We start from the raw sequence: 15,644 nt of genomic DNA on the forward strand, positions 1-15,644 counted from the left end.
TTTGGGGTCACCCAGGTCACATTTCGTGTTTTCCATGAAAACTCACACTTTTATTTATCAAATAACTTTCAAAATGAATAGAAAATATAGTCAAGACATTTACAAGGTTAATTATTATTATTAGAAATAATTATTTTTATTTGAAATATAAATTTTGTTATTCAAACTTTGCTTTCGTCAAATAATGCTCCATTTACAGCAATTACAACATTGCAGACCTTTGGCATTCTAATTCTAATCCTTCTAATCATCCATTAGTCTTCTAAGGCAATTAGTAAACACAATGTACCATTCGAACACATACAGTAATAGTTGCTGGAAATGGGCCTCTATACACCTATGTAGATATTTCATAAAAAATCAGATGTTTCCACCTAGAATAGTCATTTACCACATTAACAATGTATAGTGTATTTCTGATTAATTTAACGTTATCTTCATTGAAAAAAACAGTGCTTTTCTTTGAAAAATAAGGACATTTTTAAGTGACCCCAAACTTTTCAACGGTAGTGTATATCCTAGACATTAATCATTGTCTATATTAGATAACTCAATCTGCAAAACCTTGTTTCGTAATGAACGTTAAAGCACTGCCAGAAGCATTTTTAAACATGTATTCAAATGTATTGGCACTTGATTCTAATTACAACCGGTACTGTACTCATTTTCTACTCTTGAGCCTAATGTAAAACAGTAAAGCCACGTGTTGATGTTTAACTAAATTAAAAGAGTACTTGAAACTCTTGAAAATGAACAGCCGATGGGTGAATTTCGAGAAAATACATGAAGTCATCTCCATAATGACGGACATGAAATCACTCCATGCAACTCTTCATCGTGACTTGGAGCCACAGAGAGAAAATACAATTACAAAGTTTAATTACTCCCAATTCAAGGCATTGCTTCCTGCCATACAAGTGCGTAAGTGCGTAGTGTCTTAACTAGTTCATTACAGACCCTTGTGATTCTGCAGTACCCTCGTCCTTTGTAATTGCATAGTTGCTGTCTCAGTAGCTTCCTACACATGCTCTGGAGAAAATTATTCCCAATCACATTTTCCTTTCAAGAGCTATGTTCCAATTACAGAAACCTGAAAACTATGGTAATTTTCACAATTTTCTTCCCTTGTAAACAGCCTATATTTGAACAAATGGATGGGCATTATTCCTGCAAAGTCTTCTGAAAACTTTTTTAAAGAACAGTAGTACTGGAAATATCCTATCAGATTTTGTTGGATACCACAGATAATTTACAGCAATCTCCTGTACTGGAAGCCAGTGTTATTAACCTGGCCTCTGTGAAACAGATGACTGAAGAACAGTTTTCTCCTGCCTAAATTTGAACAAAGCAATATCAAAGAACGCTGAACAAAAGAATATCATATATCACACAGCAGGTATTTGCCTACACATGATTTTAGTGTAACATAGAATTTATTTAAAGCTAAGAAATGAACATTATAACATATAGGTGCTCACCTCAAAGCATAATGACAGACCAATGCATTCACATGCTTACGTGTATAGTGTGATGATTTATTGATGATAGTATCCTATAATGGTTATGCTGTTGCTCGAAATAGCTCAATCTTTCTTGTACAAAGAAAACCAAAAATCATGTTGCCTGCCAATATGATCTATTTGAGCAGCAGGCTTCACTGCCACAGTAATTGCCTTTTGTGCACCTCCATTCGTTAACAGCACAAAGCGCTTGATGCTGCTCGCGTATGCCTTTTCTGAGCTTAACACTCTTCACGTGGCCTTGTCTGCTACAGGTCTGTGGCTCCTGCTGCCCAAGAAACAAGCATTGCTGAGAGGAATGTCAGTGGACAGCAGGCATTAACGAGCTAAATTTGCATGGAATCTGAGGCCCGTCATTGGAGATGAGATGCATCTCTGGAAACGGTTGTCTGATTATTTCTGCCATTCCCCTTGCGGATTTCTTCTTGAAAACCTTTGATGAATTACCAGTTTTTAGCCCCATAGCTTTGGCTTCATTAATCAGACCGGCTGAGAGATGCAGTCTGGTTACAGCTAAATGAACTAGGCTGCTGCACTTCAGATACGCAATTAGCCAATGTTGTGATTCAGAGCTCGCTGTTACTATTGGACTCTGCTTCAGCTAAGAGTGTCTTCTTCCACTACCAGACTGACTTACCGTATTTTCCGGACTATAAGTCACACTTTTTTTCATAGTTTGGCTGGTCCTGCAACTTACAGTCAGGTGCCATTAATATATCAAAATATATATAATTTAACATGTTTTTAAATGTTAATTAATACTGACTGACATGAACCAACGAGTTCAACAGATTCAGTGATGTGGAATGAGATCGGGAGCTTGGTGAACTAGCTCTAGCTTACCGGTAACTTGCTTGTTGGACTCGCTAGCTTGTTATGTTAATTAAGCCTATTCAGCCTCCCAAGTATGTTCTTTATGCTATTATGTAGCTGTTAATGTGTTTAATTAACATACCGGACACCTATTCAGCCTGTTGTTCTGTGTACTATTGTGTAGTTGAATAACTTGCCTTTCCTGATTAAATGTCTGTTCTTGGTCTTGGTTTTTGTGAAATACATTTCTAAATAAATGCGATTTATAGTCCAGTGCGACTTATATATGTTTCTTTCCTCTTCATGATGCATTTTTTGACTGATGCGACTTATACTCCGGAGCGATTTATAGTCTGAAAAATACGGTCGTCATATGATCAGGCCAATAGCAAAACAGTAAACTGAAAACATATAAAATGTCTATGAACATGCCAAATTTCAGAGCACTGTCTCTAAACTTGCTTAGAACCTCTTTCTTATTTGTCATTATGTCATATGTCATTATGAGCAAGTAGACACACCCATAAACACACACAGGATGCCCAAAGCAATTACCACTAAATCTATATCAATTTAATGAGGCCAGAACAGCGGTCTAAGAACATAGACCATAATTAATAAATTACAACCACTCCACTCCATCATTTTCTACTTTGGGGACTGGCAAGTTCTCCAATCCTCCTACAAATAATGGAATGGACTGAGAGAACACACACCAACTGTGGTATCTTTGTGAATGCATCTGGTGCAATCCCTCCACCCAAACAGATGCCAGAGTAAAAATCCAGGTCATATTGAGATCCTCTTGCCTATGTGTTTACACAAAGGTAACAAATCAAAGGCACATTTTATTCCTGGGAGTTGAAAATGTGCCTGGGGAGCCTTCGAGAATCTGTGCTACACTCAAGCCTCTTCAGAGCAGCTGCTGCAAACTAACTAAGAGCTGGGCTTTCTTTCCACGTAGAAATGATCAACATTCTACATAATCAAAGTAGTATGGGAGACCCAAACGTGCATAAACCCTCCACCAACTTTTTTACTGTTGTGTTTCACAGACAAAAACTAAACCAAGAGTTTCCTTCCCATGTCCCTGGCCAGGACATCGGTGAGCACTTGGACTTGGCCCCCAGGTGCTGCTGATGTGGCTGCCCACAATTCCTGGCTGTCCTGGGAAGGACAGCATCAGGATGGGACAAGAGGCAGAGACTAATTTCTCCGGTGGACACCATGGCATGCATGTGTGTTCCACTGCTCCCTGCACGCATGCATGTGTTCACATTGTGTGAAAAGAATACAGTATTATTCTATATTATATTTATATTTTCCCTACCTTCATTCAACTAAATGTCATGGTTGGTAGCACAATGATACATTTTTTACATGGTGTATTTTTTTGTAAATTATCGATAAACATGTTATCAACACTAAGCTAAACTAGTTATTTCTCTGTGACTTAAACGCCTGATAATGTAAACACCCAACTTTTGCTAAATCTGATTGTACCACAGGAAATACTATCATCAATACATCATCACACTTCACTACACATGTAAGCATGGGAATGCAATGGTCTGTCATTATGCTTTTGAAGTGAGCACAGATTGTTCAGTAAACACAACAGAAGTGTCACACGAGACCGGGGCTCCCAGCATTCATTCTATGACATTGATCATGAGGGTGTCATGTTTCCCTGTGAAATATGGGTAGGGTGGACTTTTACTCATCACGGAGGGTCATTCAGCCTACCTTCACAAATATTTATTAGAGAATACAATAACATGTTGTAGCAGTACTCGGCCCCTTGGGCCAGACTAGAGCCCACCAGTTCGCAAACCAGTTCTTTCTCTTTGACAGACTGAGACAAGGGCGTAGGTTTGCATAGGGACCATAGGGACTAGTCACGACCAAAGTTTGGGAAAGACACAATCGTCCCCACCAATATTTTGTTAATTTTCGAAAAAAATATCTATTTGCAAAACTAATTCGTATTAGTATCTATACTATGTTCGTCGCCGAGAAAAGTGAAAAATACATTTCCAAGTTAACCAATGCACCCTCGAGCCTGCAAGACAAGATGATGTAATTTAAGTTAATTGGCTGAAGTGGCAGAGTCAGAAACACTTTGTGAATCGTGACTTGCAGAAAGAGAGCTGGCAGTACGCCAGGAAACCATAAAGCCTCATATTAGTATTTCGTTTGGTCTCAGCATTGATATTTTTGACCGTTTTATGCTTTACAGATAATGTCACCCAAAAAGACGAGATATCAGAATTTTTTTCACCACCCAGAGAGTAAGTAGCTATCAAGAAGGTCGTTGTTAGTTAGCTAGTAGGAAAACTACACACCCAGTGCAAACCTGCTAGCCTTACATCGCCACCCATTGTACAATGGAAACATGTTTTGAAAGTTGTTAGTGTAGTAGAGCATGTAACTTTTGCTTGCACTGTAAAAAAAAACTAGTTAAAAAACAGGAACAATCTGGCAGCTAGGACACCAGATTAAGCCCAGAAATTACATTAAATTGTTTTTACATTAACTAACCGTAAGATAATTGTATTTTTCCTGTACCAAATTTACAAGATATATCTGTAATATTACATTACAGGCTGTTCTTTGCCGGTAAATATGACTTTTATTAATTGAACTTCTCTGTAAAAAAAAACAACTGCATTTTCAATAAATACAAATATTAAATAAAGCCAAAATAAGATATAACGATTTAACATTTTCATTCAAAACAAGTCGTGTGCACAACATACAGCATCCAGATGCTGTAATCAGTATCCAGATGCTACAGATATTACCGGCGCTTCAGATTACAACTGTAGCGCCGGCTAGCTGTGCGAATTGGAGAGGAATATTGCTCACCGCACGTTAGGCTTATTAGACAGGTTAGATCGCCATCTAACTGAACAGCATTCACACTCAGGGTGAACACTTAATTTATCGAAACTACAGACCATCACATTACACATATCAAAACAGAACGAACACAACAACAAAACTCCAAACAATGCTTATCTAACTAAGCTTAAACCTTTAACTCTGTAGCTTTTCAGCTTGCCGCGGGGCATTCTGGGTAACAGGGGCGTTGCCGCTACACAACTATGTAATCAACTTTCCTTCGTCCTACTCTCGAGTCTTTACATTTATTCATTTAGCAGCCGCTTTTATCCAAAGCGACTTCCAAGAGAGAGCTTTACTAAAAGTGCATTGGTCAATGATCATGAACAACGAGATAGCCCCCAAAAGGCTTTTGCAGGCTTTTGTAGTCTTTGATATTGACTGGTGCATGCTGGGATTTCATGACGTCAACTACCCGAGCTCAGTTCACAATTCAAGGTTCCTATGTCTAAACCAAAAATTATGTTATTTGTCCGTGGGATGAAGGTAAATATCTGCAAAGTAACTGTTAAATTAGCTAGTTTTGATACAGTGAAATGAAGTGTTTTAACAGAACATTTTGGTGAAAATGTTATTAATATTTGTAAAAAAACAGACATTTTAGTGTATTTTTAAGTAACAACATTTGGCTGTAATGTTTATGTAAAATTGTAAATTTACAGTTTGCCATTGTCTTTCTTTCTGTATTTCCTGGCATTCAGAAATACAGAAAAAAACACGTATAATTTACAGAAAAAGTACGGTAATTTCATCTTTTTTTTTTTACAGTTAAATCTATCCCTAGCGTCTTCAATCTTTCGACCAGTGTGTTCTTGTTGAAGCCAGAATGATAAAGCTAACCTACCCACATAATGGGGCCGTGCTAGTTTAGCCTAGTACCAGCAGGCTAGCAACTCAAAAGTGATATTAACTGATAATAAGTAGGCCTATATGATCCCTTGGATAGTAATATGCCTATCCCTGTAATCTCGACCAATGTCAGCAGTCAACTAAGCATGGTTAGTGTCTGTATTAAATTGATGAATTACTGTGCAGGAAAAAAAAGCACCCTGAAGATACAGATGTAGAGCAGGTTGGTGATGAATCAGCATCAGGGGTTTTGGTAAAGATTGCATTAAATTGCAGTTTTTTAAGGGATGTTTAGACAATGTTACCAATGAATGTTATCATTCACACTTATACTTGTAGATAGTAAAAAGGTGCTAAATGACTGTTTTGCCAAGCAAAGTGTGGTACAGTTTTGGTCACCTTCTGATCTGAAGTCGGTGCTGGATCTGTGCAATACTAGTTATTTCAGTGAATCCCCATTTTAGTCATGGTTATCTTTCCCTTTTATCTTAAAGCTCAGCATTTAGCCTATCAGTTAATAAATGCAAGTTATTTTGAAATAATTTATTAATTTTGTTCAAGATATGAAGACAAAAACATTATTAGCCCACATCAAGTGCAATTAACCATGGCCTTCTTCAGTGTTTTGAATTTTATCCTACAATTTTCAATTGCTGCCACGTTCTTTTTTCGGCTATTATTCTCAATCTCCTGTTGAGAATATTGGCCATAGGCTAGCCTACTGTCAGAACGGTTTCAGACAGCTCATCAAATGACGCTAATTATCAGTAGGCCTAAATGCATATATATATGTTAAGTAGATTTGGTAGGTCTACAATTTACGCATTTTAACCAGTGTGCGAATTACGGGGGGGTTTGGGGGGGTCTGACCCCCCCGATTAAGGCCCCCCAAAAGAGGTAAAAACCACAGGTCGGGGGGGTCAATACATTTATATATCGTTCTTACCTGTAATCGTAAATATCACAATATAGTTACCATATTAATTCAATAACAGGTTGGCGATACACAGAAATTTTGACTTTATGGCAGGGAATATCACACACTATTACACTGACTGCCATAGTTAAAATTCACTCGATAAACACAGCGCGAGTGACCAGTGCCCAATAAAACTCAAGATACACCGCTCGCGAGTGACCAGGCAACTCAAGATACACCGCTCGCGAGTGACCAGGCAGTGTGCAATACAGAAGCTTGTTGAATCACCTCAGTGTAGCGGTGCGTTCTGCGTTGTGAGAAAGTGCAAGAAAGGCAAGTTTGCTATCTAATACCCCAAAAATCTGTCACAAATGTATTTGTAATGGCAATTGGCTGTAGAATATTCACAAGAATGTTAATGATAGAAACATGGTTAATCACCAACTTAAAAGATAGCTATCGCTAGCTGTATATCAAGCAAGATAGCTTCATCTGTCTGTCTCATTGCTTGTCAGAATCTGGAGAGATTTCCAACAACCTTATTTTGTGATGAACAGTCAGATATGTTCCTCTGGTAATTTTGTAAAGATCAACTTTTTTTTTTCAAACATAAATGACTACAAACAATAGTGTTTGTAGTTTTAGTAGTGCGTTTGTGTGTGCCATTGTCGTGCCGTTTACTTGGTTGGGGCCGCGAAAGGGGTCAACTTCGTCCCGGGGGGGGTGGGGGCGTCATTTAGCAGACGCTCTTAGCCAGAGCGACTTACAGTAAGTACAGGGACATTCCCCCTGAGGCAAGTACGGTGAAGTGCCTTGCCCAAGGACACAACGTCATTTTATACGGCCAGGACTCGAACCAGCGACCTTCTGATTACTAGCCCGATTCTCTAACCGCTCAGCCACCTGACTCCACAAACCACCTCACTCCACAGTCAGTGGAGTTGACACCCCCGAATGTCATTGTATAATTCACACACTGATTTTAACAGTCGTAATGGTTTGACAAGTTGTCTCCCTTGCTATGTTAATTGCGGCAACATTGCCCTTTTTGGGGACAACTCCCAAAACACTCAAAATCTATTTACGCTGCTGAAACAACACCGCTCTGCTGGTTTACGCTTTGCTTTTTGCGACATAACTCCTCTTTTCGACGATCGCCTGATCTGGGCTGCACAGTCTAAGCTTATTGAGGTCTAGCTTGAATTAGCGTTGCCTGTTAGTGGAACGGAACATTAGTGGAACGGCTTGAGGCTTAAGTCTAAGTTGACGTTTACCCAAGTGAGACTTATTCGTGTTAGCGCGACTTGCGTTAGCGACGTTGATGGAACACCCCCCAGGGTATTGCGCAATAGCCAAGAAAACACGCATCTCAACCTCACGTTCTTAGCGTTCTTCGGATTGATAAACAGCCTTTAGACGGGCTCTGCTTTGTGTTTGGCGCTGCCACGCTAGCGTTGCAGGGAAAGATGAGACGTATACAGTGACCTAATGACGTGGCTCTGTGGTGGCTCTCTAGCCCGTGGAAAAGCAAACCGGTTCTTAGAAGGCTCGCAAATTGAACTAGCTCCGAACCGGCTCTAGCACCAGCTCCGAACTAGCTCCTGTTCACTTTGGTGCAAAGAGGGTATGACTGTGGATCAACCTGGACATTTATTGAGATTACAGTAGCTGGGGGTGTAAACCCTGGGATGTGGGGTTGTCACTACTTTTTAAATGGGCTTCTGAGCCTTTTAGAAAGAGTTTTCCAGAAAGTGTTTGGGTGGGGGAGATCTAAGGTGGGGTAACAATAATTACTTTGGATCAGATGGCATAGTAGGGTCTAGCCTTGATTTGACAAAAAAGTTAATACTTAAGAATAAAAATCCATAAAGTCAGTCATGACTGTAATGGAAAATGAAAAAAAAAAATAGGTCCTCCATTACTATATGCCGTTTGAGAAAGTCCCAGATCAAAATAAAATACAACAATATTTTCGGTGATTTTCATAGATGGTAAAGTATTTAATTACAAGGACATTTATGTAATTAGATAAATCAATTAAATACCTTGAGCTAATACTTTTAAAACTATTAGCTGCATTTAGTTAGCGGGCAGCACGGGCAGCAATGCTTATACCTCAACGAGACACTAGCAGCCCTGAACACTGAATGAATAATTAGTGCTCAGCATTCCAATGTTAATGGAAGTGAACTGAGAAATTATAGACTCAGTGAAGAGCAAAGTGGCTAGGGAGAACCACGAGGAGGAGGGGGCAGGGGGTTGCCACTGTGCTCAGATGCTACAGTAAATCACATGATCTTGTCACAAAGAGTTTATATCAAAAAGCCAATCAGATAAAAAAGTGATAGTAGGACAAGCACAACTCAAGATGCTTCACTGCTCAGGATACTCCTCAATGTGGTTAGTCTTTCAAAAAGCAAAAATCACATCTTCTTTATATCCCAAACGTGGTTTATGTGCAAGTCACACACAGTATAGAAGCTTTTCAGAAAACTTAGCATTACTGCCATCTACTGGTTTCTTGTTACTCTACAGCCTGCCGATAAACCGTATTCTGAGGACATTAGGTATTGCCAAGTTATATGCGGGTACTGCATACATTAGGTTTTTTCTTTCCTCACATTTGATAAATATTCACCATAGCATGTAGTCATATAATAGGGAAAATAATGGTTAGGGTTAAACTTAATATTATTATTCCTTAAGAATAGAGTGTCACATAATGTCCCAATTTTCTTCATAACATTGAATGGCTCAAAAGTCCCCATGTTGCAATGATGGCCAGGGGTGGCCATCTAGTACATTGGTCTATATCTTCAAACATAATAAAAAGTGAACCCACTTCCCTATTGAAGATATCATATTACATGCCTTGTGACTGAAGTTTAAGTATTAGTTAATAATTGTTACAGAACTGGTTAGACAACATTGAAAATCAGGACACTGAATTCTGGTCTTTTTAGATAAATGTTTCTATTGGGGATGCCAATTCGCACAACTTCTGTAGTATCACCCACATCATCATCATCATCATCATTATAATAATAATAATAATAATGACATTCGGCCAAATCCCAATCCTACTCTGTGCATTATTGCCTTCCTACGGTCAGTCAGAAAGGTAGGTAAAAGTGAATCTAGGGCTGCAACAACGAATCGATAAAATTCGATTATTAAAAGAGTTGGCAACGAATTTCATTATCGATTCATTGTGTCGCGTGACTATTGCGCCACTTATTAAGTCGCGGAGATGTTTGAGTATAAAAAAAAGAAAAGTTGAGAAAAGAGCAGAGCAGAGCGAAGAAAAAAAAAGAGCAGAGAAGAGCGGAGGTAGAGGAAAGACCATCGGAGAGACCCGTAACATTGTTCTGAAACACATGGCGGAGGCAGAGAAATCAGTACGACCTAACAGTGCGTTCACACTGCAGCGACGCGAGCGACACAACAACATGCTTTCCATTCATTTTCAAATGGAGCCAGGCGAATCGCTTGCGTGGTGCATTGTGGGTAGTGACACGACCCGATTCGAGATTTTCTCAACTTTATGCAAATGAGGAGCGATTTTCGCTAGCGATGGCCAATGAGTGTTCTTGTTTCTCGTAACGTAGCAACCATGGTTAACATTTCTAGCTTTCAGTTTCAAGACGGAGGAGAAACTAATCGCCTGTGTGGCTGCATATCCAGTCCTGTACGATACGTCTCTGTATTTTGTACAGATACATTAATAAAAAGAATGAGGCCTGGCGCAGAGTTGCCGACGTTGTCGGAGCTCCTGGTGGGTTTTTTGTACTTTCAAATTCAGTCTCGTCACATTACGTAACTTCATTCTGTGGTAACTAGCTAGCCTGGCTGGGACTCCCTACAGTAGTCGTATCGACAGATTAGCAGAGACTTTGAGTAATATAATAAAACGTTTTTACACATGTCAACGTGTATGTTTATTAAACAGTTTTGTATTTTGTATACAACTTGTATTTTGATCGGGGCTAGGTCTGAATCTAGGAGCAAAATTGAGCACAGCTGCCAGCTGTAGGTATTTGCAGGTAGAAACGCTAGTGCTAAATAAGTATTTAGCTGATCGGCTGCATGACGCCAAACTTTCCTAGACTTTAAGCTATGGTACTAATGCTGAGGGCTCGCTGACATAGCTGTCTGTCTTACTAAAACGCGTATCTATGCGTCGTTGCTAACATGTGCTGACGTTGTGATGTTAGGCTAGCACTGAGGTCTCTTCTGCCACACAAGGCACTTTTCGCCACAAAAACGTAATTTCAGCATAAACCGTGCAACTGAACGTATCCCTATACAAGCAATGCAATCGGGACCAAGACGAACATTTTGACACCGACGTTGTGTATGGAGTCCAAATATTGAGGGATCCTTAGGGGTGGGGAAATAATAGTAAATATATATGAGAGAGAACAATGGTTGTGCTCACCGTAGGCTTGAGACCAATTTTTTATCGATTAATCGAAAAAACAATCGACAGATTAATCGATTATTAAAATAATCGTTTGTTGCAGCCCTAAGTGAATCCCTCACTGGTCATGTTTTGTGGTGTCTGTTATGGTTGCAGTGTACTGACCTGAGGGGCATGCCCCAGAAGGGCCCACAGTGAGTCAGCAGACAGGGTCTTGACCCTGGAGAACTCCAACATGTCAGTGTCCTGGCGGTTGAGAGCGATGTACTGGCATCCCTTGTAGTCTCCCCTTAGCTGCTCTCCACAGTGCAGCTTCACCAGGTCCCAGGTCCCCACTCTCCTCAGGGCCTCCCTCAGCTCCCCCATTTGTATGTATGACAGGTGGCCTGCAGGTACACACTCACACATTTTTATCAATGAATTACAAGTACAATTGAATATTACATTATTTTAACTTAATGTGTGTGTGTGCTTGCGTGCATGTGTGTGTCACACCACACACACACACGCATCACACCTAATAGGAGTTTCTTGTACATCTCATTCCAAAATTACAGGGGTACATATGGACTTTCTAAAACACTACTATCCCCTCTAAAATCAGTAGGGGCCCACTCACCAGTCAGCCATGAGGGAGTCATTGCATCTGATATCCAGGCCACATATCCTTCTCTGAAAGAATGGAAGAAAGCATCCATTTGGCTGTGGGAAACCATCTCTTTCTTCTTCCTGAGTTCTTCATCCAGCTCACAGTCTGAGGCCAGAAAGACCACTCTGGGGAAAAAAAGGTTCTGGCGTACTGACACTCCATTCCTCTTCATGTACTGCCACAGGTTGGCTGTCTTGTTCTGTAGGATGGGGAAATAGAAATCGGGTTACATAGAAATCTATATTCTGTTTTATCAACCAGACATTTAGTTGAGTAACCACCACATATGATGCCTCAAGACAATTTTGTGGAACATTTGATTATAAAATATACAGTGCACCCGTCAAGTATTCACAGCGCTTCAATTTTTCCACGCTATGTTACAGCCGTATTCCAAAATTGATTAAATTCACTTTTTTCATCTTCCAACAGGACAACGACCCTAATCACACAGCCAAGATAACAAAGTAGTGTCTTTGGGACAACGCTGTGAATGTACTTGTGTCCCAGCCAAACCCGATTGAACATCTCTGGAGAGATCTGAAAATGGGTGTGCCCCGACACTCCCCATCCAACCAAGGTTATAATCGTTAACGAAAACGAACAAAATAACGAAAACTAGGTGGTAAAAAAAACATTGTCGTTAACTGAAATAAAAACACAAACAAGGCATTACAAAAAAATTATAACTAACTAAAACTGTATTGTCTGGTCACAAAACAAACTAAAATAAAATTATGTCCTTAGTTTTCGTCTTTGTCAATGTCTTTCTTCGAGCAAATAAGTTTACATTTCCGACTGTGAACCCACAAATTACGATATTCCATGTCAAATTGAACAAAGCATAGTCCATGATCCTTGCCTGGCATCATGGTGGTACCGAAAGTCGGAAGAAAGCGGTAGAATCCTATTTGGGATTACTTTGAATATGACTGTGTGTCAGATAAAAGCAAGTGCCTTGCAGTGGAAGGTGGTGAAATATGTGGACAATTTATTAAAGGAAAAAATCCCACGAATTTGAAAGTACATTTCAGAAGCGCGCACAAGGATGCTAACCTATCTTACGGTAAAGGACAACACAAAGCCTCCCTCCCCGAAACAGAAGCTAACCCCGGTACAGGGCTAGGCAGCATGATGGAGACAACCGTAGGACAGAGAACACTACAGCAGTGCTTTCACCGGCGAACCGATAGCTGCTGGTTAGTAAATACGCAGAAACACCACAAACGGGAGGAAGCGTTGGTTAATATGTTAATACAAAAGACTAAAATAACCCTAAAACTAATAAAAACTAAACTAAAACTAAGCATTTTCAAAATATTTAAACTAAACTAAACTAGAAAACACGCTTAAAAAAAGATTAAAAAAAACAAAACTGAATTCGAAAACAAAAAGTCAAAACGAAATAAAAATAAAAACTTATGAAAAATGCAAAACTATAATAACCTTGCATCCATCCTGATGGAGCTTGAGGTCCTGCAAAGAAGAAAGAGAGAAGCTGCCACAAAATAGGTGTGCCAAGCTTGTAGCATCATAGTTGCTGCCAAAGGTGCTTCAATAAATTATTGAGCAAAGTCTGTGAACACTTATGCACATGTATTTTCGTTCTTAATTTTGGCAAATCTATTAATATTAAAGAAAACTTTTTCACTTTGCCATAATGGGGTGTGTCGAATTTTGAGATTTTTTTTATTGAATCCATTTTGGAATAAGGCTGTAACAAAATGTGAAAAAGTGAACCGCTGTGAACACTTTCTGGATGCACGTATATGAGTGAAGTGTAGCAACTTCAGAGTGAGATTCACCCTGGGACCTAATGCATCAATTTACCATGATAGCTTTGAGGGGGTCTTCCACTTGCTCTATGCAGGTGTTAGTAAAGTTTTGGTAATCTTCTTTGAGTTGAACGTGCCAGTTTTGGTTCTGTGCAGACACAGTTCCCCTCCAGAGTTTCACGTCGATGCAGAAAACACCGTGGCCTTCACGTGAAAGAGGGTTGTAAGTGTCTGGAATATCTATGACCATTTCCATTATGTAATTATTGTGTCAGTAAAACATCAGGCAATCATAGGGTCATCATGTTAAAGAAAACAATTGTGTTTCATAAGTGTTACTGTGTAGATCTGTGTTGCATTGGCAGTTGAAGTTACAGTAGCCATAAATAATTTTGTGCATGAACGAGCACCTGTGAGGATGATGACACTGATGTCATCTTTTGATGGATGGTTAGAGTTTGAGATACGAAGGTTGCAGAAAATGTCTTCTTTTTTCAACCCACCAATTTTCCTAGGAAGTAGGGATTATTGATAGTCATGAAACATACCTCACAAATTGTGAAACATACCTCACAAATTGTGAAATTAATTTGAAGACATTCTAGTCCAATGCTTCCCTTTATTTTTAGCTATTAGTGAAAGTGGATTTTGAGTTATGGTATGGTATAGTGTGTTTATAACCTACCTGACATACTGCAGAAATTCATTAAATGTTTGAGTAGGTTGGGGGTTTTCTTCTTTGGTATCCTCTGATGCAGTTGTACCTGAGGCAATGTGAAACTGAGCTAGCCTGCTTCCAAGTGTAAACATTTTTGTACAGTGTCTGAAAGAACAAATAAGGTTAATTATTAGTCACTTGAAGTGAGACTCACTGCAAGCAAAAAAGGCTGTTCCAAAATGCAAACAACAAGTCTGTTGACTGTAAAAAAAAAAAAAATCTCCACTACTGAGTTAGTAATAACGTCCCTACGCCAAGTGGGAGTTTGCTTAAACTATATCTTAGAAGATTCAAACCTGACAAACATTTGTGACACCTAATTTGCTTACTTAACTGTATTACTAACAGTAGCTACTATAATTTATACTTTCTCTGTAAGATTACAGTCAAATATCTTTGTTTTGACAACAGCCGTCGAGCATCTATTTAAACATCATAACAATGTTTCAAAGCGCGAGCCAAGACAAAATAAATTGGAGGAATCTCGGAAGATAAAATGCTAGCTATAGCTCTGTAGAACAAAAGGCGCACGAACATTAAGTTCTTACGTTGTGAAGTCTCAGTTTCAGCAAAATATATTTTTGTGTTTGATCAGCTGAGCAATGAAATCATAAACGGGAACGCTCTTTCACAATCCCAAATCTCCTCTACTAACGGAGTGTTCCTGGAAGAAGTAAACAACACACCACGTGGAGCATCAAATTTCACCCAGAGAACAAAAATACGTTACCTTCACCTAGACGTCACTTGGGACATGCAGTGAGATGCCCTTTTAATTAATTTACTTTGCTGTTTGGATCTAAATATATCTATAAAGTTATCAACAAACATGATACGTATTTGTAAAAAATAATCACGTTGCTGTGTAAAACAATGACCCATAAGAAAAGGCATGAGTATGTTTGTGTGAATAATCCCACGTTTATGTGTCATATTTGAATACATTGTATAGCCTACCCTGACAAATGTGGCATGAACAACCACTGACTGATATGTATTAAAAGCATCCTAAGAACACACTCTTGAAATAGCATGTTGCTCCACCGATATAAATCATCATAAATGAGAATATGAATA

General features: G+C 39.2%; 1 protein-coding gene across 5 annotated transcripts in view; it reads right to left on the reverse strand.

The window, feature by feature from the left end:
• Positions 1–15,261, reverse strand: part of si:zfos-911d5.4 (uncharacterized) — a 47,208-nt gene extending 31,947 nt beyond the window's left edge. For 2 of the 5 annotated variants that reach the window (XM_062474776.1, XM_062474780.1), the window contains exons 1-6: positions 15,116–15,261; positions 14,535–14,672; positions 14,260–14,360; positions 13,905–14,080; positions 12,045–12,273; positions 11,591–11,811 (exon numbers count right to left, since the gene is read on the reverse strand). In XM_062474776.1, coding sequence (XP_062330760.1) covers positions 11,591–11,811; positions 12,045–12,273; positions 13,905–14,080; positions 14,260–14,360; positions 14,535–14,659 — 852 coding nt within the window. In that variant the 5' untranslated portion in view covers positions 14,660–14,672; positions 15,116–15,261. Of the gene's footprint in view, positions 1–11,590; positions 11,812–12,044; positions 12,274–13,904; positions 14,081–14,259; positions 14,361–14,534; positions 14,673–14,922; positions 15,082–15,102 lie in introns of those variants that run through there. The other 3 variants (XM_062474779.1, XM_062474778.1, XM_062474777.1) reach the window with 3 other exon arrangements.
• Between the last annotated feature and the right edge of the window lie 383 nt (positions 15,262–15,644).

The sequence above is a fragment of the Osmerus eperlanus genome, chromosome 12 (genome assembly GCF_963692335.1).
Source record: "Osmerus eperlanus chromosome 12, fOsmEpe2.1, whole genome shotgun sequence".
Lineage (NCBI taxonomy): Eukaryota > Metazoa > Chordata > Actinopteri > Osmeriformes > Osmeridae > Osmerus > Osmerus eperlanus.